Source organism: Kryptolebias marmoratus, linkage group LG21, assembly GCF_001649575.2.
Source record: "Kryptolebias marmoratus isolate JLee-2015 linkage group LG21, ASM164957v2, whole genome shotgun sequence".
Lineage (NCBI taxonomy): Eukaryota > Metazoa > Chordata > Actinopteri > Cyprinodontiformes > Rivulidae > Kryptolebias > Kryptolebias marmoratus.
This window is the reverse complement of record NC_051450.1, coordinates 14,616,145-14,642,991: the sequence shown is the minus strand read 5'-3', so window position 1 is coordinate 14,642,991 and position 26,847 is coordinate 14,616,145. Positions and strand designations below refer to the sequence as shown.

The 26,847-nt window shown below is 42.4% G+C and overlaps 3 protein-coding genes across 3 annotated transcripts in view; 1 reads left to right on the top strand and 2 right to left on the bottom strand.

The window, feature by feature from the left end:
• Positions 1-13,511, bottom strand: part of si:ch211-285f17.1 (sickle tail protein homolog) — a 106,531-nt gene extending 93,020 nt beyond the window's left edge. Inside the window, exon 1 of the mRNA XM_017406493.3 lies at positions 13,150-13,511. Within this exon, the coding sequence (XP_017261982.1) occupies positions 13,150-13,219 (70 nt within the window). The 5' untranslated portion in view covers positions 13,220-13,511. The remainder of the gene's footprint in view (positions 1-13,149) is intronic.
• Positions 13,512-14,828: 1,317 nt separating this feature from the next.
• Positions 14,829-17,743, bottom strand: LOC108230297 (OTU domain-containing protein 1). Its single transcript, XM_017406373.3, has one exon. It carries the CDS (start codon positions 17,294-17,296, stop codon positions 16,016-16,018), a length of 1,281 nt encoding a protein of 426 aa, XP_017261862.1. The 5' UTR covers positions 17,297-17,743; the 3' UTR covers positions 14,829-16,015.
• Positions 17,744-21,860: 4,117 nt separating this feature from the next.
• tgif1 (TGFB-induced factor homeobox 1) lies at positions 21,861-26,128 on the top strand. The gene is made up of 3 exons (XM_017406338.3): positions 21,861-22,208; positions 23,673-23,902; positions 24,517-26,128. The coding sequence occupies exons 1-3, from the start codon at positions 22,193-22,195 to the stop codon at positions 25,114-25,116; spliced, it is 846 nt and encodes a 281-aa protein (XP_017261827.1). The 5' UTR covers positions 21,861-22,192; the 3' UTR covers positions 25,117-26,128.
• The last annotated feature ends 719 nt before the right edge of the window (positions 26,129-26,847 follow it).

Genomic DNA, 26,847 nt, shown 5'->3' with positions numbered 1-26,847 from the left:
AGACAAACTACCTCTCCATTCAGACTGATGTAAATAAGAGGCTTCTCCACTCTCTTTATGGCTTATTGATTTTCTTTGTTCAATGGCTGACTGCAGACAGAAACGGGGGGTAAGCAGAAGGGATGAAAGGCGTACAGCAGCGTCTTTCTGAGGACAAAGACTTTGCACGTTAAAAGCATTCCATATTGCATAGTTTACAGAAAAATCTTACCAATAAAATAAAATAAACAACATGCAATTATGCAATCTGAAAAGGGGGCCATAATAAAACTTGAGTTCTTGTGAAAGGTAAAGATAGGTAGGAAAATTACTATAGGGCAATTAGGTTGTCAAGACTTCTGATGGTAATGTATGCAATCTTTTCAGGACATGTCATGACTCTGTTTGTCTGTAAGCAAAACAGAAAAAAAGCATGAACGCAGAGGATTCAAACTTTGTGAAAATATTCGCTATTTTAGTAAAGAAATTAGGAGAATAAAAGTTTTCCGGTCATCTCTGAAGGTTTTTTGACTGAGCTCTAAAATGAAAAAACTATTTATTTCAAACATATACGTCAAAACACTTATTTGTTTCCAAAAACATGAAAAAAGTTTTACACAGAAAAATAAAGATTTATTAGCTTAAAGTCATTTTTTAGGCTTTGGAAAGGCTAAAGGCTCCATCATACTCCATAAAAAGTCATGAAGTGGTCACGTGGTTGCGAGATGTTCATTTTCGCACACACCTTTCATCGTCCACAAGACAGAACTCCCGGGAAGCTCCTCCCACGGCGCTAAAATGGGATTCTTCCCGCCGGCCACTCAACTCCTGTCTTTACACAGAATTCTGCTTCCCTTACCGCGACCAGACATTTTTATTAAACAAACTGGAACAGTACGCACCATTTGGTATTTGAACATTTGACCGCCATCATTTCCTAAAGATGGTGCACAATGATGAGTGAGCAAAAGGGAACGTGTCCCTTTGGATGGCTGTATTTTTTTAACAGCCTCGACCAAAAGGACTCCATTAAAGCTCACCGGCTTTTCAGCATAAACACGCCCACAACAGCTTCTGACCAGGCGCAAACGCCTGTGAGAAAAAAGTTCGGCAAGGGGTTTATGTTGCGAAGGGGCGAACGAAGCTGCTAAGAGAACAATATGGCGCAATTTTCGTCACGCAACCACGCCAATGAGAGCCGATTTCGTGACTTCTTGTGGTGTATGACGGAGCCTTAAGTTAGATGAGGGAGCATGCACAAAAACAAACACTCCCATTCACACACCTGTTAGATCTTGTTCTTGTTATCATCCAAACAGCTCAAAGGGGAGAAGGAGTCCTTCACTGAATTATATTTTATGGAAGAGGAACCACAAACCTTTCTGTTTGCAAACTTTCAACTTTTAGCCCTTTTTAAAAAGGGCTTCAGTAATTAATTCTTGAACTTGTACTCTAGCAAAACAGAGTTGCTAGCTGTGAACAGTATTTACACTGGAAGCACAGACAACATTAAAACCCAGTAATTCTGAATAAATATATGAAATTTTGGACAACAAGAAACATTTTTAACAAGACATTTAACCTCTAAAACTTAAATGCAGAAAATCCTAAGCAGTTTTTGCTACTCTTTGCTTTGATTTAGAGTATGTCAGGCTAATAAATTTACAGTATGAACATTAAAAAATATATATTTTTCTACTATTTCCCTAACTATAGTTTTATCCAGGGAGCAAATGTCGGAAATGTTCCATCCCGAATGAAATATGCCGGGGACAAAGCTGCTCACTGAAAGATATGGACCTTAATGTGGTCAAGCGTCATTTCCTGCACAATTATTCAGGAAGTTTTTCAACCTGAAGTAAGTAACGTTTCACACTGATGAGTCCCTCTGCACCATCACAGCCGTACGGTTCAAATTTATGCTCACAACGGCTCTTTCATTTCTGACCTTTTACATGTGAAAATGCCACTCGTTTAAGCGCTCTCAGAGGGATTGTGAATAATCTGTGTGTGTGTAACTGCGTGTTTGCATGCCGAGCTTGCCAAGAAAGTAGATTTTCATTAGAGGTTTTCATGGCTGAGTCTCTAAATTAAGCTGACCAGTTTTTAAATGACAGGATATCGACTCTATAATTTTAAATACTTTTCATTATGCATCACAAATATATCAGTTGTTTGAACAATAAACTGTAAATTAGTGGAACACAGTAAGTTTGGTGAAAAAAAATAGGGTTATTTTTGAATCCTTAATTAAATCAACAGTGTAGGAGCCTACTAAATTGGCAATTAGTTTCAAGGGTTTATTTAATCTCCAAATCTTTATAATAAAGATGCACAGACAAGAAAGATTAAATAAGTCAGGTGTGTAAAAACCTCCACAGATCCCCTCTGACATCACATCTATGCCGTGCTCTACTGCAAACGCAGCAGATCGGGCCAAGAGATTTGGATAAGAGCTGGCAAACCGCATACATCTGAGGTAAACATGTCCCTGTGTAACGTCACCTAAATGTCAGATGTTACAAAACAGAATCACCCCTCGACAACTGCAGTGCAATTATTATCAGTTGATATGTAGACCTTTTTGTTTTCGTCTTAAGATCAAAAACAGACACTTTAAAAATCAAGACCCCACAGTAGAAAATATAACCAAAATCAATTAAACAAGTCCAAAAATCTCTGATTAATGGCAACACAAGTGAGAACATTCATGCCTTACTGCATTTTTAAACTATCTGTGCATGTCAACACTATGTGATCTGTAGCTGCAATGCTCCAAGAATCCCTGGGCTTTTCCAGACTGGGTGCTTTATTCGCCACAACACAACCCCGCAAGTAGACTATACAGTAATTCACTGCAGGACTTCATCCCAACCATGTGGCCTTGGTCATCCTTTTAAACAAAAACATGAACCAGGTAAAGAATTAGCCACCATTAAAGCTGCAGCAGGTAACTTTTTTCTAAAAATGCATTTTTTACATATTAGTTAAAATTGTCACTATGTCTTGACAGTAAAATATGAGACAGCTAATCTGTGGAAAAAAATCAAGCTCCTCTGTCTCTGTCTACCCTTGTTTTATTCTGGGCTCGGTCTAATTCCATCTTTTTAGCTTGCTTGTTGTCACGGGTCTTCTTCTGTTTACCTGTCTTTGTTTTCTGAGCAGGTGCCACTTGAGAAATTGCCAGTTTTCCTGTAACTGTTTCCTGTTTCTCCGCCATTAGCACAGCTGCAGCACCTCGGCAATGTGAGCAGCGCGTGCACGAGCGTGACTGACGCTGCTAAAACCGTCTTCCTGGCTGTGATTGGTCGTTGCTGACCAGGAGCGGTGTATTTTCCGAAAATGGCAGTCGAACCACTGGGAGGAGCCAGAGGAGCTTGATGTTTTTTTTTACAGATTATCTGTCATATTCTACTGTCAGGACACAGCAACAGTTTTAATAAATATGTAAAAAAAAACAGTTTTGCAAAAGTTTCCTACTGCATTTTTAAGTATTTTTTCAGTATTGATTTCTCTCATGTGTACAGAATGTCTTTGCATTTTCAATATATTGTGCAGCCCTTGTGTGGAGCGTGGGTCACTGCACTGACAGCAAATGCCAGCATCCATGTCACAACACAATAGGATGTCCCCCATCAGTGCACATAGACCTGAGTGGACAGACACATGAAGACTTCAGTCAGCAGCAGAGATCTGCTGAACAAACAAGAAGGGCTTGGCCCGGACAAATACCGGACAGAGATAAGCATCAGACTCACAGGAGGCACTAAAGTTAAAAAAAAAAAAAGAAAGAGGCAAATTAGCAGACTAAACAAATCCTTAGCAAGGGTGGTGGTGTTGAAAGACATCATAGGTAACAAACCTGCAGTAAGTGAAGATGCAGATTCAGATCTGAAGGGATGATTGACAAGGGTGAAGGGAACAGTCATGAGAGATGTCAGCTTCCTTTGAGGGTCAGGTTTCGAGACAAAAGACACCGATTCTTTGGCTCCACTTCTCTTCATTACAGTGTGCTACGGCTGAAATCCCACAGGAATAACGGCCTCCAAGCTTTATGGCTTTCCTCTATGGCAATAATGTGAATTAACAGACCATTCACTGGGCCAGAAATACCATTGACTTGAGGCTAATTGTAATAAATTGCATTACAAGTGGCTCCAGGCAATTGTTGACAGCAGAAGCTGTGGGAGTTTGATCCAAATGTACTGTTGGATATGTTTTTTCTAATGCTGGCTGCAACGTAAGGCAGAAATCTTTTTCCAGCTTTAGGAAAACAGACACGCTTTCTGTAAGAATTAAAACTGAAATAGTCAGTGATGTCTTGCTTGCAAGAGCTCAGAATCGGATTTGACATAAGTCACGCGTTTAAACTTTATATGTGCTCAACCCAGCTCCAAACTGTAAGGACACAACAGTGGGTCTTTGTTTTCCACAGCAGATGTCTGGCCTCAGCATGAAAGGAAACATAACCACAGAACTGGCACACATGTTTCTGATTGGCCTTCATTTTCAGACCTCAGGTCAGAAGTCAGTCTGGGCCCACCCTCTGCCTGGTATCTGCCCTGACCCTTTGTCCTGTTGTTGCTTTGTGAACGTGCTCATGTTTTGGTAAATGTGTGCAGTCCAAACTGAGCTGGACCCCCCCTGGGTACCCCATACTGAGTCCTTAACCAAACCTGCTTAACCAAGGTGCTGATGAAAAAACTTCAGAGGTCCAAATCACCTGGGCCAAGGCTTCCTAAATGATTGGATGAACTTAGTCATTCTATGTGCCAAAGAGCCTGATCAAGGAAAAGATGAGAAGAGTCAGGAAGGCACGGGAGAGAAATCTATGTTAGCAAAGAAAAAGACCAGGGGAAAAAAAAAAAAGTTCTCTTCTTTCAAGGTAGACTGGTTGTTAAATCTCGCAGCCTCCCTGCTCCAAGTGAAAGGCGAAGGGGAGGAGAAAATGCTGAGGCTTTGGCTAGAAAACCCCAGAGTCTGATCCTCATTAAGGAGACCAAAGAACATCAAAGACTAACCAGAAACCTTTATCAGTGAGGAGCAGCCACAATCCCCATGATATTAAAACTGGGCGCCATTCAGTGTCAAGTTCTGAGGCAGGAACAGGGGTTTGGGTGACTCAGGGGCCGGAGGACTTAAGGTCCTGAAGGTTAACGGAAAGTTTAAGCTAACTTGGGCTCTCCTCAGTGGATTCCTGGACAGAGAAAAATTAGGAGACAATGATAACAAGCAGCTGTGGGTTAATAATGGCTTTCAGGATGCTGTAAAAACATTTTAAGAATAAATACACAAGTCTCCCAGCTGCCTTATATTAAGATCTGACTAAACCGGTGTGAAACAAAGTTCATTCAAAGTTTAGTCATTACTTGTTGCATATAAAACTACTTAAGCTTGATCATTTGTTTTGGTTCTTTAGACTGAACAGTCATACACATAAAGAATGGTCTGCAGATAATAATTCACGATGAATCCAAATCTAATGGTATTTTTCTGAATTCACTTTTCTGTCAGTTTTGTCAAGATACCTAACCTAAATCCATTAGTTAAAATACAGCCACAAACTATGTTAAAACCTCCTCCGTGTTTTAGAGATGGCTTCAGACACTCAATCATGTATTTCTTTCCCAACCTTCTCTGTAATGTCAACAACCTGGACAAAAAAAATTAATAAATACATCAATTTTGGTAACATCATTCCACTTGAGATAAAACTTTCAGTCTGGTTTTTGAATAATTAAGAGATCCCTTAAACTTTTTCTCTGTTTTGATTAAAAGCCCTCCTTTCACCCTTTGTTGAAGCATCAGCAGTTAGCAAATGGTTCAATGTAAGAACCAGATACATTTACGGGTCTTCTGTCAGGTCTTCTGATTTTCTTCTTATTTTTTAAAGATGTCACTTCAAGTTTTGCTCATCTTTTATAATTTTTTTAGGTAATGATTTCTGTTGATTTTCATGTGACCTTTCTTGTTTGTTTTTTTAAGAAAAGTTTTTGGCGAATAGCTTGTTTGAGAATCAACTTGCTGCAAAAGTGCCATTTTGTGCCATATTTTTTTTAGATACTTAAATTGTAAAGACTGCTTTTTTGTTTGCATAAATTTTTACAATTTAAGTATCTAAGAAAATGAGCTGAAGTTAAAAAGTGTGTTATGCTGCAATGTTTGAGCACTTTGACGAAACAAAATCCTCATCAAATTTGTTCTAAAAACAAATTCAGAAGGGAGATTTCTGCTCAGTTTTCAACTCTAATCAAAGACCTCGATCTACTGCTTCATTTATTTTATGAAACAAGAATTTGACCTTAACATAAGCAATGATTTAAATTAGAAAGTAGAGGTCGACCAATTGATCAGTCAACCGTTTAATTAAGCCTATTTTTGCCATTTAAAAAAAAATTAATCTGCATTTTTCACACCTGAGTATGCTAAGCCGATTAAAAGGCAGGCACGTATGCAGCACGTTGTTGTTACACTTGACAACATGCCCTTTTGTCATTGTGTTTTCTGTGATGGCTATGGCTTTTCGCAGCAGGGACCAGCAGACCCAAAAGGAAGATGATTGGATTACTGGGCTAATTTTTACAAGAACAATGCCAAAATTTTATTATAGTAATGACAAGACTTTAAATCTTATCTTTCAGAACCATATATATTTAATTGGTCAGATAGAAAATTTTACTTTCAGAGAGAAAATATGGAAAACTTTATTCTCAGACTTTCAGTAAGCTTTTAATAAACAGTAGCACAGGTAGGAATGTGTGCTGACCTGCATCAGGCCCCAGGGCTGAATCACTAAATTACATTCAATAATGAATTATTTTATTTTATTTTTTTAATTTAGTAAATTGTAACAGTTATGAATGTTAAATTGGTATATTTATGACCCGAAAACAAACAAATTGGCTTTATAAACTGGCATCGACCACTGCAGAACCTTAATCAGTCAACCTCTGGAAGCAAATGCTTCAGCATTAAAAGAAAAGGCCCCTAATTAAAGAAATCTTTTGTCTTCGGATTAGAAGTGGGATCAACGGATCAGCAGCCATTTGCAGATGTCCACGCCTCACTTATTGGCATGCTGGTGTTTCATAGACCTTCGAGGGACTAAAGTGGATTAGCCCAACATGACCTGAAAATTCACAGGAAGTGAAAGAAAACCAAATAATTGACTGCGTGTTGTATATTCATTTCCTCATTCTCACAGATTAAAAGTTTGCCGATGACGCAATGGGTCAGCGCTTATTCGGCTACTAATTATTGTCAGTTATCATCAAAAACGGACACCGCAGAGCTGGGGGTGCCGTGTGCATCCAGCTGAGGGTGCTTTTCATCGGTTCTGAAATTAAAAAAAATAAAATAAAAAGTAACTGGTACAAAGTCCCTGCTGAACTCCTCAGCACTTTCTGAACGTAATCCTCCCACGACGGCCTCCTCGCTGTCACCGCACCCAATCGGCGGTGTCCCATCCACTTACGTGCACACCCACTTGTATCCTCTCCCCTGAAACCTCCCATTTGTCACATTGACAGGAGCAGGCCTGCGGTTATTGACTGGGAGTGGATCCTTTTCAAATTCACAAGCTCGGTTATCAAATTAGACACAAAAGCAAAATGTTTGGAATCTTAAGTGAGTGGTGTCACATGACTTGCTTTTAGCTAAGTGGGGTAAATTATATGCTATCAGGAGCGGCCTTTAAATCTAAGATGTTACTGAGAAAAGAAAAAAATGCCCAGGCCTGTATGTTCATGCTTTTGGTTTCTTTATGTCTCCACTAACTATGGTGAAATTATCTTACATGTCTTAGCTTTGTGTCTTCTTGTTTTGCTTTGCGAGACACTGACTCATCTGTTTTTGCTTTTCGACATGTCTTGGTTGTTGTTTTCGTGCGGAGAGTCGCTCCTGTGTTAAACGTTTACGCGGGAACACCTGACCTCTGGCGATGACTGAGCTCTCTCGGTCAATTGGTGAAGTCATTAAATTCACATTTGGTGGATAAAAGATTCAGTGTCGAGAACATGGGCTGTGAAGATAAGTTCGAGACAAGCTCTATTATCAAGCAACACCATACGTGTGTCTGTGTGTGCGTGTATGCGCAGCAGACACACAGGCTTCAAATTGACCGTCAGCGTAAAAACCCTGAGAAAACAGCTTCATTTTCACCCCCACATGCCTATTTGAAATTTTCCTTTGAACATGACCTGGCTGCAACATCAAATGGAAGGCTATTTGACTACTCGTCTGTGACTAAATCCTTTTTCTGCTCCCGTTGCTCTTTAAAAGAAAAATCATCAGTGCAGGTATCATGCATCATTAGTGGCTGGGAAGAGCATAAAAAGAATGTTATGACACCCCGAGTCCAAACAGCAAGGCAGCCTCAATTCACCAATAAAAAGGTGCAGATATTTCAAAAGGCTCGTTCCGTGGAGGATGAATGTGGAGAAGGTTGTGCAACCATTTGGGTGTCATCATTTTAACAGTTTTTTTTTTTTCTGTGGGTTATTAGAGCTCAGATCCTCCAAGCTGACTATCAGCATCACAGAGAAGTTTGTTTACTCCCCAGCTTCTTCCACAGGCACGTAGAACAACTTGTTGCCGCAAAACTGATTAACTTTTCACATCCTCTGCATCTTCAGGCTTTGCTCTTGCGTCACGCGCCACTGCCCCTTTACTGCTGCTTAAAGAGAATTACAGATACTTCATCGTGCCGTCTTCGAGCAGGAACGCGATATAGAGGGAATCGCTTAAAACCAGGAATAGATTTTTTTTTTAAAGAGGGCAAACATCTGCTCCCTTTCCATGTAGCATCAGCATCCCACTGCTGGAGCCTTCACGGTCTCCAGCAGTGGAAGAAGGCAGGAGAGGACAGATAATTCATCAGGCATGCAAAGCGTCATAATGTGCAGCCACTCAGCGAGACAGCGACAATAACTCAACTCGGTATACTTAGAGCCACAAGATCGTCTCACATTAAGCTTTGCTCCTCTTGTGCAAATCTTTTCCTTCAAATAACGCCTTCCTTTAACTCTGTTCTCAAGCATGGACAGTCACAGAAAAAATGTTAATCTGGTCTAAGTAAAACATCCATCTAGTCTTTTCAGAGCGTCACAGTTATAACCTAAGATGACTGCAGCTAACAATATTTAAATCGGATTGTTAGTTTTTTCACAATAACTACACCAAAAGTGCTGTGAAAAACTAAGTTCATCAAAGCTGCTTCCATGGAAACTAAGTGTGAAAGCACAAACCAAATGCTGCTAATAAGCAGCAACCATGAGCACCTTTGCAAAGCTCATGAGTCCATTTCCAAACTATTTGGATTCCATCATTCCGCAGCGAGAAAGATTATTCACAGATTGAAAATATTTAGAAAGTTACCAGTTGTCCCAGGAGTGGACGCCTCTGCAAGTTCACGAGTTACTCATACGCCACAAGAGTTTTCAATAGCACTACATTTCTAACTTTACAGACCACCGTTAGCTGTTAAAGGTTACAGTTCGTGACAGTACAACAACAACAACAACAACAAAAGACTGAACAAGATGCCAGGGGAAAGTTGTTGCGCTAACCAGAAACAAACCTTCAGGAGGGAAGAAAAAAAACAGCAACAACTGCTGTGGAAATCCACAAGAGGACAGTTTGGAGGACTTTTCCTCAACAGTTACTTACATCTTTTGAAACATTATGTCATATCCGGGAAAACGCAGACCAGTGATGTAAGTTTAGGCGTGCCGGCTTAAAAAGGCAGCAGCTGCTGAGTTTGATCATCACAAAAGATGTTTCCATCCCCCCATAACGCACATAAAGTCTTCTAAGAAACAATGAAAAAACTCCTCAAACCACCGCCAGCTTTACTTCTTCTAGTCCCCGTTTTCTTATTCGCATATTCTAAGTAAGAACTGAGGAAATAAAAGCAGAAAAACACCAGAAAGTTACTACTGGTCAGATAAGGCTACGGTCCACTTTTAAGTCTTTTGTTTTGCGCCGGCACTGAAGAGTCCTTCTGGGACGTGCTTTTAATTCACGATGAAAACAGCTGTCGAGCTTCTCTGGGGCTTTGCAGTTTCCAGAAGGACCAGCTCGTATGCATATCAGATGCCATCAGCAGACTCCACGTTGGCATTTCCCACTTTACCTCAGCAGACGAGTGACTGACCTACGGTTGAGGAAACTACAGCGAGACTTCACCTTCATCTTCACTTTGCTGTTGGGTTTGTTTTAACAGAGAGTTCCAGGCTGCAGAGACAGCATCTCGTCCTTTTAGTTTCCAAAACCTGATGCCGGCACAGACACCATCTGCTTTCTTGAGCTGGTAAAGAAGCATCTGTGTTTATAGTTCCAGCCCAGCAGCCACCAAATTCTCCAAAACTATCACACAGGGAACAACAACAGGCAGCTAGATTTATTACTATACATTTATTTATAGGTCTCCCTCCAATTATGGCTACTTTTTATGTTGCTGAGCCCCCCACTCCTTCTTCACAGGAGCTGTTATCAGACTGTTAGGAACAATGAAGGCAATATCTTCATCCAGCTCTCCGGCCTCGACTGCTTATCTTTGTCTACAAGCTGTTGACATAATCTGTAAATATTTTTAGAAACCCGATATGACGGACATCATGTTGCAGACTGCAGCTGTCTAGGTTGCAGTGAAACACATTTCCCTGTTTAACTCAAAGTGACACGCTCTACAGTCAGTCAGTTCTTCCCAAAACAGAGAGAAGTCCACAAATCACACACAAACACACAAAAAAGAGATCAAATAGCGATCACGCCAACGTTCAAATCTAAAATCGAAGACGCAGCTTAACCGCATACCATCTGCAAAGCTGAGAACATCTGCAACTGGTTCTTTTGTATTAATGTTGTGAAACAGCTGTAATGACTCTTTGTTTGGAAAGTGTGACTAAAACTCCCACTGTGATGATGGTGAAGAGCAAAGTAACTGAGGTCAGGATAGAAAGAAAAATGCTTAAAAATGTAAAAAAAAAAAAAACGTCAGGCATGTACAGATTACACAGTATGTGGTTATGGGACGTTAATAGTTTTTGGCTTTTTTCCACTGCATAGCATTTGCTTTCTGCACCAGATGTCTTTCTTTTTTCTTAAATGCTGCTGTAAATGATATTTAATGTATGAAAGTGAGCTTAACTGATTACCACAACGCCGCCGTGAGAAATGAGACACCACGTCTGTATCTATAATGTGGCCGTTACACACCAGGGCTGTCCCTGTTATTTCCAAGTATGGATTTTTTATTCTGAACATGAGAACAATTTAATATGGAGCCTTTTGATAATATAAGGTGGCTGTGTGCTTCACAATCCATGAGCATCATTTTGAAAACTTGTTTCTCCCAAAAAACAAGGAACGTCAACAAGATCGGTCGTGGAACCTCAACCGTGACAGTACGGAAAGGATGAAGATGCCAGCTTGGAAAACTGGAACCTGTGCCGAAGATCAGAAGAGGCATCCTTTTTTAACGCTAGAGCCTATCGCAGCCGGTAATGGGCAAGGTGCGGGATAATTCCTGGACAGGTTGAGAGTCTTTCGCTGTCCTCCAGACTAGTTAATTAAAAAGATAAAATTAAAATTTAGGAAAATTCCCCTAAAATCTGCTTAAAAACTTATTAGAAACACAGCTCATGTTTCTAAGTTATGGCAACAATAACAGTAATTAGGCTAACTTGATGTTTTCTTCAACATATTTTTAAATTCCAGGCAAATACGTGAATATGTATGTCTTTGGTCGGCTCTAAGAATAATCCAGACCTCCTTAGAAAAGCCTAACTATCATCCTTCTATGGATATGCTTTAAAAGGTAATTTTTTATGGAAATCGACTGTACTTATATGGCGCCTTTCTTGCCCTATTTTACCCATCCACACAGCACTCTGCTACATCTCTACATGAATGAATCATTCTATAGAGTCTAATCAGTGTTTTAAACTCCGTTCATACACAAATGGGGCACACATGGGAGGCAGTGGGAGGTTCAGTGTCTTGCTCAGGGACACTTCGACATTCCTGCTGCCAGGAATCGAACCTCCAACTCTCATATTGGAGGAAAACTGCTCCAACTACTGAGCCACAACCGAAGTTCCTAATAATATAATGGAAATAAGTGGAGATGCGTCCAAAACTCTACAAGATGGCTACTGAACCATGTGTCCTTTACATGTTTTTCATACCATCATCTGAGTTTGTGTACGTGAAAGACAGCAAGATGAGACACTGAAACCTGACCTCACTGTCACCTGCCGCCAAGCAGCGAGGAAAAACCGGATAGGCTGAGTCAGGATGTGTAGCTGGCTGCTGCTGAAGCTGCTGTTGTGCCCGTCCACACATCAAGCCCCACATGCCCCGCATGCGATCTGAGCCCTAACCTGCACAGCCTCATCAGCACTTCTCCCCCGCTGCAGCCCGTGTTACTGAGGCGAACGTGGGGAATAAAGACAAACTGCCAGCGAGGCTTCCATCACAAAATTAAAAAAACAAAAAAACAAAAAGACACACACACACACAGAAAGCTACAGATGCACTTCTCCGGGGGCTTTGCAGATAACCAGCAATTTTCCTTTGCATCCTCGCTCACGTGTCCTGTCACTCAGCCTGCCACTGTAGAGATGAGCTCGGCTTCTCTGTCTCCTGCCGCACGCCAGCACCTTACATCTTTAGTCTTCCAGACTCATTAGTTGGGTTAGGGTTAGCCATTAGTTGGCTCCTCAAGGTTACCCAAGCAGCAAAGCATGAGAGCTGTCATAGTTAAAGGGATTGGGGGGGGGGGGCATATAAGGGTCTTCTGCTGCTGATGCTGAATGGACCACAGGGGATGATGAGGTCAACACATCACACACAAGAATACAGTGTTATACAAAAATGTCACAATAATCATTTCATTAATTAAGTGGGGGAAAAGCACATTCAGTAACAATAAATCTGCTCATACTTTGCACCTTGTTTATTATTATTATTATTATTATTATTATTATTAAGACATAATGTACATTCTTAGCCTTTTATCTTTGTATTCAGTATGAAACTTTAAGAGGAATTTATGCCATTATGTTAAACAATAATATTAACCCAGTTCGAAGCTCATTAGAACTTTAGAAAGTTTCCTACACCTTCAGGAAGACGTGTTCTGTGTGTTTGGGGGTGAAATGTCCTTACTGGTGAATTTGGGGCTTCCTCTGTGGTCACTCGGAGGAAGGTCCGCGAACTGCACCCGGTGTCCCGACATGTCCCCCCCGCTTTCCGGTCCGGCTTGTTTCAAAAGTATCCGCTAACTTCGCAGCCAGCCAGCTCGAGCTCAGCAGTCTCGCGGTCCGTTACGAGCGCGTGGGAGTAGAAGACGCTCTGGGCAAAGAAGGAGGGCGGGAGGCGGGGGGGCGGCGGTCCTTTAGAGACTTCTTGTTCCCCGTGCGTGCGCTGGTTTTGCGCCAGTACTGCGGTGAAGGAGCCCGCTCCGTCCAGCCTCACCTGCCTCGCGCTCCCGCCTGCGTGCTCACGGTCCGGTCCGCGCGAGGCGACTTCTTCTCCCGCATCAAGACAAGACGAAAACTTTCTGCCTCATGCCTCCCTGACTGCAGCGTTACGTCATCACTGTAAAGCTTTCAGTGGGGGGAAAAATAAATAACAACCTCATAATATACTTCAACGAATTACATTAAACTATCATCATGTAAAACCGTTTGGAACATTAAGTTGCAAAAAGACTGATTCGGATATTTTATATAACTTATAGTGTTGTATTTTTTTTTTTTTAAACAGCCCTTAATTGAAAGCTTTTCACTGCAGTTCCATCATTTTCACGTTTTTCAGGACCTTGCAGTAATTCAGGGAGAAAGGTCTGATTATTACTCGTTGCAGGCAGTTTTTTTTTAGAGAAAAAGACAAACAAAAAAGGAGGAAAACAAATAATGAACACTTTTTTGCCTGCAATTTTTTGTGTGAAAATATTAGAAGCCTATATCGCCACCTAGTGGATGTAAAGGAGAATTTGGGATTTATCAATGGGACGGATCAGATAGAACCTTGAAGGTACATCATGTATGTATGTATGCATGTAGATATGCATGTGTGTATGTATTACTGTATGTATGTTCATATGGTTTGTATGTATGTATCTTGCATGTAAATATGTAGGTATGTACTGTTTGTTTGTATCTATGTTGCATGTAGGTACATGTGTGTATATACTGTATGTAGGTGTGTATGTATGTTTTTCTGTATGTGCTGTATGTATTTATATACGGTTTGTAGGTCTGTATTGTGCATGTAAATATATATATATATATATATATATATATATATATATACTGTATGTATGTATTTGTGTATGTACTGTTTGTATTTCTGTATGTACTGTATGTATTTAGGTATGTACTGTATGAACGTATTCTTGTACTTGGTGAGGTCGTTCTTTTCCAAGTTGACTAAAACTTAGGTGCAGAATGATTCTTTCTGATACCTTTAATGAACCGATTTTAGATTCAAATTTTTCTGAAAACACTTCCGGAAGTGTAGTACTGTACTGCAGTAAAACTGATTTTTGTTTTTGTTTTTCTTTCCTCATTTAAAGTCAGTTACGAGGATGACTCACACTTCTGTCCTCCTTTGACTTTTTGATTTAGAGAGAAGTATTGATTGGTTACTTCCATCTGGGTTTAATTATTTCTAACAATGAATTTCATAACAAACTGGCCTTTAGTGTCTCATACGTTTAACCAAACTGTCTGCTCATCTTAAAACTTTTATAGGGTTTTACAAAGTGAATCATGTTTGTTTTCCATGAGTTTTCAACAAACACAAAGCTGCTTCGAAACAAAACAAACAAAAAAAGTCCAACAAAAGGAATTTAGCCATCATTTATTCCACTTTGGTTAAAGGAATTACTACTTTAGGATAGGCAAAATATCAGAGCAATTTTCCTAAAGCCAAGAAAAACATTTAGAGTTTATTTGGTTTAGAAATAAAGAGGATGGCAGAACGAATCAGTTCAGGGTTTATGATAAGAAAGCTTTTTGTGCGTTCAACGTGACAAGAGGCTTTCACTGTGAACAAAGATCACTTTGTGTTTTTCTGTTTTTAAACTCATAACTCATGTATCTGGAAAGCAAATATGTGCTGTGATGAACAAATAGTTGCTTCGGAGAGTATCAAAGCAGTTTGTATCTCATGGTTTACAGAGTTTTGTCGCAATAAAAAGCGTCTCATCTGTGACAAATTCTCAAAAAAGGAGCTACTTTTGAACGTCGACTTAAATACCGGTGGCTCCTTTTCCAACTTTTCAAATGACAGCACTGGATAAGAGTATTTCTACACGAAAAATAACATGTAGAGAAAAAAAAGTCCAATCAGACGTCAACATCATTTAGTTTTAACAGAACGGATAAACATCTGTGAAAAATGTGAGCAAAACACTTCAACATACAGTCGATTTTTCCATTTTTATTTTTGAATTATTTTGTCAAACACACAAAAGAAAAAGAAAAAAAAAAAAAGAGAGACTGGAATCATTAAAAATGAACAAGATACAAATCAAAGCCGTCTCAACGAGCCCGACGGGACTTCTGTGCAAAAGTGAGTAAACAGATAAACACACGACAAAGCAAAGTGGAGGCGGGGGAAGAAAAAAAAAAAAAAGGAAACTAGGTTTCTCTGTGTTTGAAAAGGTTTGGCAACTGCCAAGAAAGCAGACCAGAAAAAAAAAAAAAGAAGTGTTTGCCAAAAACAAAAGGGCAAATAAATACTGTACACGCCAAAAAAAAAAAAAAAAAAATCACTCAAATATTCTACATCTCACTCATGTCAGGGTAACCAAAAGTATCTAAAGAAACAGAAAAAGCACCCATCCTTTTAAACGATATCCTGGAATATCTGGTTGATAAAAAAAACCCCAAGCGTGTGCACTGCACTTCCTTTTACTCATGGTACAAATCTTAGAAAAATAATTTAAAGCAGGTAGAAACTGAGCAGGAGCAATGTTTCTGCCTCGTCCAGTAACACAACATTCACCGTCGAACCGAAGTTCTTTTCACGCACATCCGTTCTGCTCTATGTACATCTTGGACAACGAGGCGGCCATCGACTTCGCCAGCTCCTCGTCTCGCTTCCGCTGCATCTGGGACTGCCGGCACCAGTCCTCGTACTCCGGGTTGGGGAGACGCTTGTCCAAGGTGACGTCGTAGTGCCCGTTGCTCAGCCAGCTCAGCCAGATGGCGGGCTTGGAGACGTCCTCGCCCCCGAGGTGGTGCACCATGGTGGAGACGGTGGGGCTCTCCGAGCTGCCGCCCGTCGTCAGGTGGACGTTGACGTTCAGCATCTGGCTCATGGCGAGGAGCTCCGGGTAGCCGGCCCAGGCGCCGTCCTGGGCCGCGTTGATCAGGAACTCGCCCACGTCCCCTTCGATGATCGGGACGAACTCGTCCAGGTGGTCGGCGATGTGGTGCACGGTGCGCTCCCGCAGGTCCCCGTGCGTGGCCTGGTCCCCGTGCACGGCCTTGCACACGGCTCTGTACAGACAGTTGCCATCCGGAATGATGTGGTACCTGTACCTGTGCCTCTCCTGGAGGTACTTGTTCTGCCTCTCCACCTCGGCCAGGTACCGGGTGACTTTGTCGTTGGCGTCCACCTTGTCCTGGGCTCTCTGTGGAGCCGCCTCCTGCAGGACACTGAGCTCGAAGGCCTGCCTCTCATCTGATGCCGGAGCCACCTTGTCACCTTTCTCGCAGGAATGCTCCTTTCTGAAGTCTGTGGGGTGGGCTGATCTGGGTGGAGCCAGCTCAGGCAGCGACGCCCATCCGTTGCTTCTGAAGGGGGCACTGGTGGGCGCGTCTGCTTCATCCTCGAACAAATCCACCATCTTTCGTTTCCGATCTTCACCTGCGGATCCGCCGAGGCTGCTGCTCGTGAACGCGAGCGGGGAGTCGGGAAACATGTCGTCCGTGCCGTTCCTGACGTGGTCCATCAGCTCCTCCATCGCACCAGGGTCGGCGCAGAGCGCGCGCGAGCGCAGGGAGGGGGGTTTGTTCCCGGGCACGGATCTCTCCGCCCCGTCGGCCTTGCGGATGAGGATCTCCGCGGTCGACGTGAAGTAGGTCGGCCTCGCGGGCGAGGCTTCGTAGCAGGAAAAGGCGGGCATGTTGGGCGCAGCCTCACCGTTGGAAGTTGCCTGAAGTTGGGCGAATCCGGCTCCGTCGACCCCGGGGGGGCTCCGCGTCGTCCCGTTCGAGCGCTCGGAGGCGGGCGACAAAGTAATCGTGACTCTGCGGGACGACCTCGGGTAGTGTGTCAGCACACTGTTGTACAGCTGCATTTTTCAAGCGGACCTTTATAGCGAACGCCGCGGCCGAGGGGGTGGTGGTGTTACGAAAACATGACAGCAGCGGCTAAAAATACCCTCCGTGTCGTCGACGGCAGGGAAACTGCAGCGAGGGTCTCCATGTCTCCATGTCCCTCCCGAGTCGTATTATCATCCACTCACAGGCACCACGACGTCCACTTTAGCCTTCTTGCGTCATTTGCAGTCGGGGCGCCTCCCTAATTTTAGGCTTCAGCCTGGAACAGGCCCCTCTCAGCTCGACGGAGTCAAAACAGTCAAAGCGCCACTTCCGTTGGATTCACTTCAAAATAAAAGCTCACACACTAAAGTCATCTCAGGACACTATTCAAAGAAAATACACTTTTTTGGTTCTCATTTCATTGCAAAACAGTAGAAAACGCCCATTATTCCTTTTAATCTTCACTTTTGTTGTTTACAGAATAAATTTATGACAAAAACATGGCTTAATTTCACTATTTTTCTCCTGTTTTCTAGAATGTTCTGGATATTTCTAAAAGTTTCCGGTACAGTATTATTGAACATTTGAGAAGATTCCTCAAACTTAAGATAATTATACCAAATTCTAGACGTTTATTGCTAGATCTGTTCAGTTCAAGAGTGTTTTTTATTAAACCAAAACGTTTTTGTGTTGTTTAAACATGTTTTAAAAGCTAAATTTTAGGACTACAACTTTGGTAAAGTTCCTTAACTGACTTGAAAATTAAAGGTAACTGGTACTGCATTGTAAAAAAAGGGAAATTTGTAAATTAATTATTTGTTTGTTTAGTTATAAAGAACTAGGAAATTATATGTTTAACCCAGGAACAATGCAAAGGTAAAAATGTTGTTACCTAATGAAATCATAAATCAAAACTAGTTCAGATCCTGATTCTAATTCAGTAACAGTCTATTCATTCCTATTAATACACAATACATTCACAGGCCAATTAGGGGGGAAAGAAGAGGAAGTATTTGGTGACAGTGGAAAGAAATGACTCCTTTTTACCAGGAAGAAATCTGCAGCAGATCCAGGCTGAAGAGGAGCAGCCGTCTGCCTCGACAGGAAACAGATACCGGGAGGTTTCTGTAGGAAGACAAATAAAGGAAAACATGGACAAAAAGAAGAATGTATAGACATGGACAGCAGAGAGTAAAGACAACGATGGAGTCAGGAAATGTGGTCAGTTTGTCGTGCAGCAGTCTGAGCCTAAAGCAGCAGAACTAATGGAGAGCTCAGGAAACCCAAACTAACCCTAATGTAGCAGCTAAAATCCTGTATTTCAGGCTACTGGTTGCTGTTGTTCCTGGTGAGCTTTGGTTTTAAGACTTACTATGCAGATCTTCATTGTTGGCTTATAAATCATAAAGCCATTTATTTCCTTTAAAGTGTCGAATCGTCAAGAACAAATTTAATCCGCATTAACTCTAAAACAAAGCACAGGAGAGAACCATTTGCCTCTTTCCATTAGCAACACCTGAACAGAATCACACCTGACCTTAAGTAACCCATCCCCTCAGTACACGAAACAAAATACACCCCCTAGTGGAGATAAACACAGAAAAACAAATACATGGCTCCTACACCGAACTATAGGATTTACCAAAAAGGAAGTCTTACAAGGAGACAGGGTGTCAGCCTCACTAGAGAGGGGCCTCTGCCTCCTATTCCAGTTTTAGAAACTCTAGGAACCTCGAGTAAACCTGCAGTCTGAGAGCCAAGTGCTCCGTTAGGAAAACATGGAACAAATCTTTAAAGTGTTATTCATGTTTTGAAACTGTGAAAGTGCTTTAGGAGCCTTTTTACACTCAAATAACTAATGAGTTGAAAAAAAGACTGAGTACAAAGACTAGAACGAAGAGTTAAAAATAAGCCGATGTACGGACAAATAAAAAATATTTAAAGTACTGACTAAGAACATGTAAGAAAATCTAACTAAAATAAAGTGATACCAAAGATTTTAGCACAACACTGTACATAAAGCCTTTTTGGCATTTAAACACTGATCTAATTTAATTATCCTTATAAGGATAGCATTAATCTCTACAATTTGTTCTGTTTTTTTTTTTCCTGCATTAAATATCCTTGATAATGTAACATTAATCTAATCAGCAAATTGGGAACATTGGATGCGTGTCTATGTTACAAACAGATCATTGAGGGTTTTGATTCAGATTATAACGAAAAGCAAATGTGCACAAAACCCCAAATGAGTGTAGTTAAATTTTTCCTCAGCTATGCTTTATTAAATATCAAATAGTGCTGCTTTAACTAATAAAATGGACAATTTTCGAAACTTGCAAAGTTTTGTGAGGAAAAATACAATGGTTCTAAAATTATAAAGTAGGAATTTCCATTTTTTTAAATTCACATATTTCTTATATATTTAATTGTCTTCACATTCAGAAAAACATTCAAGTTTTTGTGCTAGACGCATTTTTGAGGTGCTTTTATTTTGAAAGCGGATCAGCCCGTTTCCGGTGCGCTTGTCCACAGCCAGCAGGAGTCCTCTCAGCTGTCTGCTGTCCTCACCCTGGTTTGTTATGCTTTTTATTTACGGGCCGTGGTTATGACTCAGGCAGAACATGGCGGTCCAGTGAGTGAAATGACAACGTGTTAACCAGCACGTGCCAAGTTAACCCTCCGATTAACTCCCAACTAACTCCTCACGTGGGTCGGGTCACTCCAGGCTTCCCATTTAACTGAATGAGTCGTAAATAAACATCAATTTTAAAGATTAAAAAAGAACATTTCACTAATTATTTGACTAAAGGGTTTGTTTTGCTTTAATAGCCGAGTTATTTAAAAAATAAAGCTGAATTAAATGTTTTATTAAGACTACATGTAAAACATAAATCTGAGTTTTAGTAAAACATAGGTAAATAAATGTAAATAATACAAACATTTTATTCTCATATATTTGTCATGACTAATAGCTGACTGACAATACACTTCTGCAAACCTATCATATGGCTATATTTAACGCTGACTGTCAGACCTGGAGTTTTCCAGGCATGTTGGGGCTTAATATAGATCTCATCTCACTGCCCTCAGTTACATCTCGTCCTGTAAAATAACCTTTGAAAAGAAAAACAATCAGAAATAGGACAGACTGATCTAAATAGTCTATACTACAGTATTGTACAATAGGTTTAAAGCACCCCATTTATGTATTTATTTTAAAATTTTGCTTCCAAAGTGGCTGATTTTATTTTTAAGAAATCTTCATCAATATATTCTCCAGACTTTCTGAAGTTTTTCTTTGAACTTTGGCCACATTTTCACCCATTATCTGTCCGGTCTTAGTACCTCACCATGACAGGATATTGTCCAACGTGTGCTAACAAAAAAACCTGAAGCCCAAAACACCAAAAGTATATGAATTGTAGATATATAGCAAATGATTTCATTCAAATCTGTTCATCTGATATTTTGCTAACACAGACAAATCAAGGCTAATAGGGAAACTGCACAAGTGGAAGACAAATGTAAAAGTGTCAGGCCTAAGAAAAAACACTTTATAGGAGATTAGTATCTGAAAGTAATTTCTTTTAAGAAAAAAATATTTTTAAAATCTGTAAATACCTAAAACTGGATCTGAGAAATGATGTGTCAAAACCCCGCGGAACATGCCTGCGTTTGTTATAAAATTAAACATTTTAAATTCTTTTAATTATCATCATTAAAACTCCAGGTCCCTCTTTTTCCTCTGTCTTCTTGTTTGGCCCGGGTTGTAATGCAGCGCATCAGCCACCAGAGGGAGCCCGAGGACCTCTTGTTTTCTGCGCCCGGGCGCAGCTCCGGACGTGACCACCGGGGGGCGACATTTCGCCTCCAGGAAAGAGCGAGTTGTTTGGAACGAATTCATGCAAAGAGACGCGGCCACAGCAGCAGCTGTCGCAAGGTTGTGCGGCGCATACAAATGAAGGCATTGATCGTCCCCCCTCCCTACATGCACATACTTTGCTGTCTTGTTTTGGGCTTCGCTAACCCGGACTGGTGCACCACAACCTCCAAATACCAAGGGGCTGGATCATTGTGTCAGAAAACAGCATTTTAAAATATATAAACACTTAAGATGAAGTGACTCAAAAGGCACAAAAAAGGGGGGATTTGTTATTGTTTTCTCCGGTGACACAAGATAATTCGTGCTCTCTTCTATAAACGTGCGTCCCATGTTGTGTAAAATCAAACGAACAGAGATAATATCGATAAAAGGAAATAAAGCCGAGGAAAAAAAAATGCTTTGCCTGCAGCAAGTCTGATTTTTCACAGGGTCCGCAGTGCTCCAGCAGCCTGTTGTTGTTGTTGCTGTCAGACTATCCCTCCTCAGTTCTGCAAATTCACGACATGAAGAGTTTAAATGCTTGTTTTTGGAGGAATCTGGTGAAGCTTTAACGAAACCGTATTCATGTCAGTAGAACAAGCCATGCTGATGTCAGAGCTTTTTTTTTTTCACTCCCCCCTCCTCCTCCTCCTCCTCCTCCTTCCTCTCTCTCCTGCTCAACATGGTGGGAGGATCTCTGTGCGTTGAGTCACGCAGCTGTCAAAGATAGCTGTCACCCAGTTTCAGGATCAAACACACACACACTCAATGAGGAAAGGGCTCTGAGCCGAAGGGACGCACACACACACATCTCAGGTAACCCCCCCCCCTCTTCTTCCTCCTCCTCATCACCAGGACTCCAAACAAGGACGAGAAGAGGATAGATAAAATATATCCCGAAAACAAAACAAAAACAACAACAAAAAAGAAAGAAGACGGGGTTTCTTTCTTTCCTTTTTTTTGATTGTTTTCGGAATACACGCTGAAGCAAAGACGAAAAAACACAACAAGAGAATAATCTGCCTCCGCGCTCGGGCGACGAATTACTGGGAATTTTCGGACGGAGATGAAGACGAAAAAGGGTAAGTGCGGGGCTTACTTTTTTTGGAGGGATAATTCGATAACAAGAAAAAGAAAAAATAGTTCTCGAGCCAGCTCGGGTAGTGTTAAACAGAGCCATTTCCCCCTCATATGCAAACCATGCAGCCTATTGTTTCCTTTCCAGACATGACAGGGGGGCTTTTTTCCTGCCATGTGCTGGCGCGATGTCAAAGAGTCGACACGGTTGTTTCTTTTAACATTCGCCGTTTTGTGCTAGTTTCACACAGACGGGGCACAAAAACGTGGCGTGGTGGGTTTTTCCTCCGACACACGACGCGATTAAACCAACTTTGCGATTAATTATAGCTTTTATTTAAGATGGGGGGGGGTCTTTCTTGCGGTAAAACCACCCAGAAAAACGTCCCGTTGAGCGTCGTAACGGGACGCTGGATTTGTGACGACGTAGCAAATTGTTGATTTAAGCTGACTTTCTTTTTGTTGTTGTTGTTGTTTTTCGTGTGCGGCTTACAAAGTCCACCTCGGTGGTGTGTTTTCGGAGCGTGGCGAGTTTAAATGGGACGTAAAAAAGCCCGAATGTGTGCTAATGTTCGTCCTGACCTCATTGTGGGAAGTTGCTGCTGTTGTTCGCGGACCTCGTGGTGCAGCTCCGCACGCGCGCACACACACACACACACACACACACACAATAGAAGCCCTCTCTCAAGTTGTTTTAAACTCACTAAACCAGCTCCCTGCTCGTCCTGGTCACCTGCGGTGTTTCAGGAGGTGTCGGGTTTATTGGTTTTTTTGTTGTTGTTGTTTGTTTTTGGGGGTTTTTTTGCGCTAAAACTGCCCCGCCACCGTTTCGCGAGTGGAAACTTTTCGAGTCGCGTACAAAGACGCACGCAGCTCTGCCTCCTTTTGTTTAGTCTGGAGACGCTGATTTGCAACAGGTCTCCCCTCCCCCCCCCTCCTCCTCCTCCCCTCTCCTCCCCTCTCTCCTCAGCCTACGTAATTACCTCATCCTGTTGGCCACTCAGCTCAGACTTTTGGGAACTTTTGTTACTCCTTCTCCACCTCCAGCTCAGGCTGCTTAAACTTGAATGAAACCTTGTATTTTTATTATTATTATTTTGGGGTTATGGACCCCAAGAATCTTCTGCATCTGTTGGACCATTTCCTTTAAATGCAAGCTGCACACTGAACCAATTAATTAGGAGACTTAAAGCGATTCCAACGCCATGTTTGTTAGGCCATGTGATTCTGATTAGATCCCAAGCAGAAAGCTGCAATCTGGTGTCCCCTTGCTGTCAGCCCGGCTTGTTCGGTAGAGGCAGGGTTCTCCTGAGTGACACAGCATCAGATCAGCCTTTGTGATGTTCCTCCCCCCTCCCGCCCTTTATACGAATCACATGGCCGGACTTGACAGCTCGCTCCTGACCCGTCAGCTCAGCTGGCCTGCGCCGATAATAAAACAAAGAGGGCTCCTTCTCCTTTGTCCGCAGGTTCGACGATGCCGTCGGCCAGCGAGACGGACGACGAGGACAGCGTGGACGCCCCCCTGGACCTGTCCTCGAGCGCCGGGAGCAACGGCAAGAGGAAGCGGAGAGGCAACCTGCCCAAGGAGTCGGTGCAGATCCTCCGGGACTGGCTGTACGAGCACCGCTACAACGCCTACCCGTCGGAGCAGGAGAAGGCCCTGCTCTCCAAGCAGACCCAGCTCTCCACGCTGCAGGTAGGCATGCACACACACACAGATGCTTATCTGAGCTCGAGCCTGGATTCATAAGGAGAAGCGTGAGGTTAACTGAATCGTTTCCTGTCAAGATGGCCAACAAAACACGTCAGCAGTGAGTTGAAGGTCATCTAAGCCAGCTTGGCGTTGCAACACACACACACAGAACCAGTATACGGGACAGCGTGAGTAAGCTCACTCCCTGAGTGCTGTGGGTTTGGCTAAGACATTTGGACAGGAATTTCCCTCCCTCCAACCCCGCTCCATCCCAGCTGTCTGGGAACAATGCGGAGTCATTTACATAGTTAGAGTTACAGGCGTCCCAGAGCCAGGAAAGGGGGAAAAAAAAGAAAAAGTGCTGCTGCTTTTTTTCCCCCCAAATACAGGAAATAAAAGTTCAAACTGCAAACTCTGAGAAGAAAGCGTGTTACTTTAAGAGGTCATTTTTTGCAGAACTGTAATAGGTGCGATTCACTGTTGCGCAAACAGCACCTGATAAGTCCACCAGCAGATTCTTTTTATTTAGTTTTTGAGTTTGCAAGGCAGAACACAACAGAGCCAAGTGGCGCAGCTTTCTCACTGCCCTGTTTTTTTTTTTTTTTTTTTTCCTCCAGGTGTGCAACTGGTTCATTAATGCCCGGCGGCGACTTCTCCCCGAGATGTTGAGGAAGGACGGCAAAGACCCCAACCAGTTCACCATCTCCAGGAAGGGCAGCAAAAGCGGGGACAGCTTCTCCGACAGCTCCCAGTCCCCGAAACCCAGCAGCCCCGCTCCGGGCGCGGACGACACCTGCGACAAGCGCGCCCTGCACCCGTCCAGCTTCGACCCCGCTGCGCCGGGCGTCCTGAGGAAGTCGGCGTCCTCGCCCCCGAGCGCGGGCCTCGTCCCGAGCCGGCCGTCCGTCATCTGTCACACCACCGTCACGGCGGCCATGCAAGCCTGCGACAGGGCGGCCGAGCTGCTGCACTCCGCGCAGGCGCAGGCGCTGCTCCGGTGCCGGCGGGACGAGGGGCAGCACCCGTTCGCCGCCACGGGCACCCTCCTCAGCGGTGGCGCGGAGGGCAACCTGAGCCCCCGCAGCGGGCTGTTTAACACCCCGCCCCCGACTCCACCCGACCTCACGCAGGACTTCAGCGGCTTCCAGCTCCTGGTGGACGTGGCCCTTAAACGGGCTGCAGAGATGGAGCTGCAAGCCAAACAGCTGGTCTCCTAAAGGACAGGGGACGGGGTGTGAGACTGACTTTGTGTCTCCACTGTCCTCACTTCAGTGACTCATCTGCACGAAACAGAGAACAAATCCACCCGAAACGCCTGATCATTTCTATTTTTGGTATACCAATCAATACAACAAGGATGTTTTTTGTTGTTTTTTTTTTTTTCAAAATAGAAAAAGAAAACCGTATCAAGGTGCCTTGGCTGTAAGTTTTAGTCATTTCATATACATGCGTATGTATCTACATGTGTATTTTATTTGCACACAGGGACCAAAAAAATGTTATCAAAGAAATGCTGCCTGTCTGTACGGATTTCCATGATTATACTGAGTCTCGCCCGAGAAAGGGAGACAGAACTCGAGAACCTGAGCAGACGGGTGGCTTCCACGCGTTTACGGTTCAACATTTCAGAGATCACTTCTCGATCAGTCTGCCTCATTTGTTTGCACACTAAAAGGCAGAGGAAGGTCATCTCATTGTCTTAAAAAAACAAAAAAACAAAAACACATACTTTGCTCTTGGCATCAGATGAAAAACTTATTCACTACTGTAGTAAATGTTTAACTGTTTTCATGAGTATAGTTTTGATTTTGTAATTTACTTTTAGCTGTTTTAAAAGATAAAACTCTGTGCTTTTTTTTATTTTTACTTTTTATTTTTTTTTATACCAAGGGATATTTCAGATGACCAATGTAGCAGGTTCTTAGGCAGAGCCTTCATCCCATCACTCAGCGGACAAAAAAAAAACTAAACATAATGGCCAGTGGACTGGAAAACTAAACACTACAGATTTTTTTTTCTTTACTGCATTTACTGTTTTACAACCTTACAAAGAGAGCATTTTTTTAAAAAAGAAAATCACCAAAAACAAGCATTTTCATTTCTAATAGGATCTCATGTATAGCCAATGTGACATGATGCCCAATGATGTGATTTCTTTTCATACTGTGCAATGTTTGTGGCAAATAGGGGTCACATGGGATTCAAATAAAGTTTTGTTTTTTTTCTACAGCTCATAGTCGATCCCTTTATATTCTTGCGCGCGGTTATTTAGCGGGCGTTTTGTTGTAAATCCTGCTACATTTTAAAGATGACACTGATCCTTTTCAGGATGAGCAGAGCTGAAAAAAAAAAAAAAGCGGGGAACAAAATACAGTAAAGGCAGAGGGACCATGGCCCTCGTCTTTTCTGCAGGCATTCATAGGCATCCCTGGGTGTGAGAGGTTTACAACAGCTCCTGTCAATTAGCATAATCCTGCATAAATTAACGCGGGCGAAAAACGGCAGACGTCAACAGTTTTCTGGCTGCCGGTGGAGGGGAGGGGGTCGATGCGTCTACATCTCAATGGCTGGACTGCAGCAGAGGTGGGAGATGGAGCAGGCGGCAGGCAGCTTTCCTGTCCTCGAGCTTCCATCGCTGCCCTCAGCGGGATGTGGCGTTTAATTTAGGAGAGCCAGGGCTCTTTTATTTATCATATTCTTCTCTGAAGCTAAACCACTCGGGGTGCGTTTCCCCTTAAGCTGTTCGGCTACAACGTGTTTAGATCAATTAAACCAGTGGCATTCCTTATTAAAGATTGTAGCAATGGGCAAACAGTTTAAAGGTTTCGACCCCTGCTGGGCATTTAAAAAAAAAAGTTAAAGAGAGCATTTTGAGTGTTCCAAATATTCTCTTTATGTTTCCTGTCAGAGTGACAGAGACTGTGGTTTGAGGCGGAGTGATGTAATCA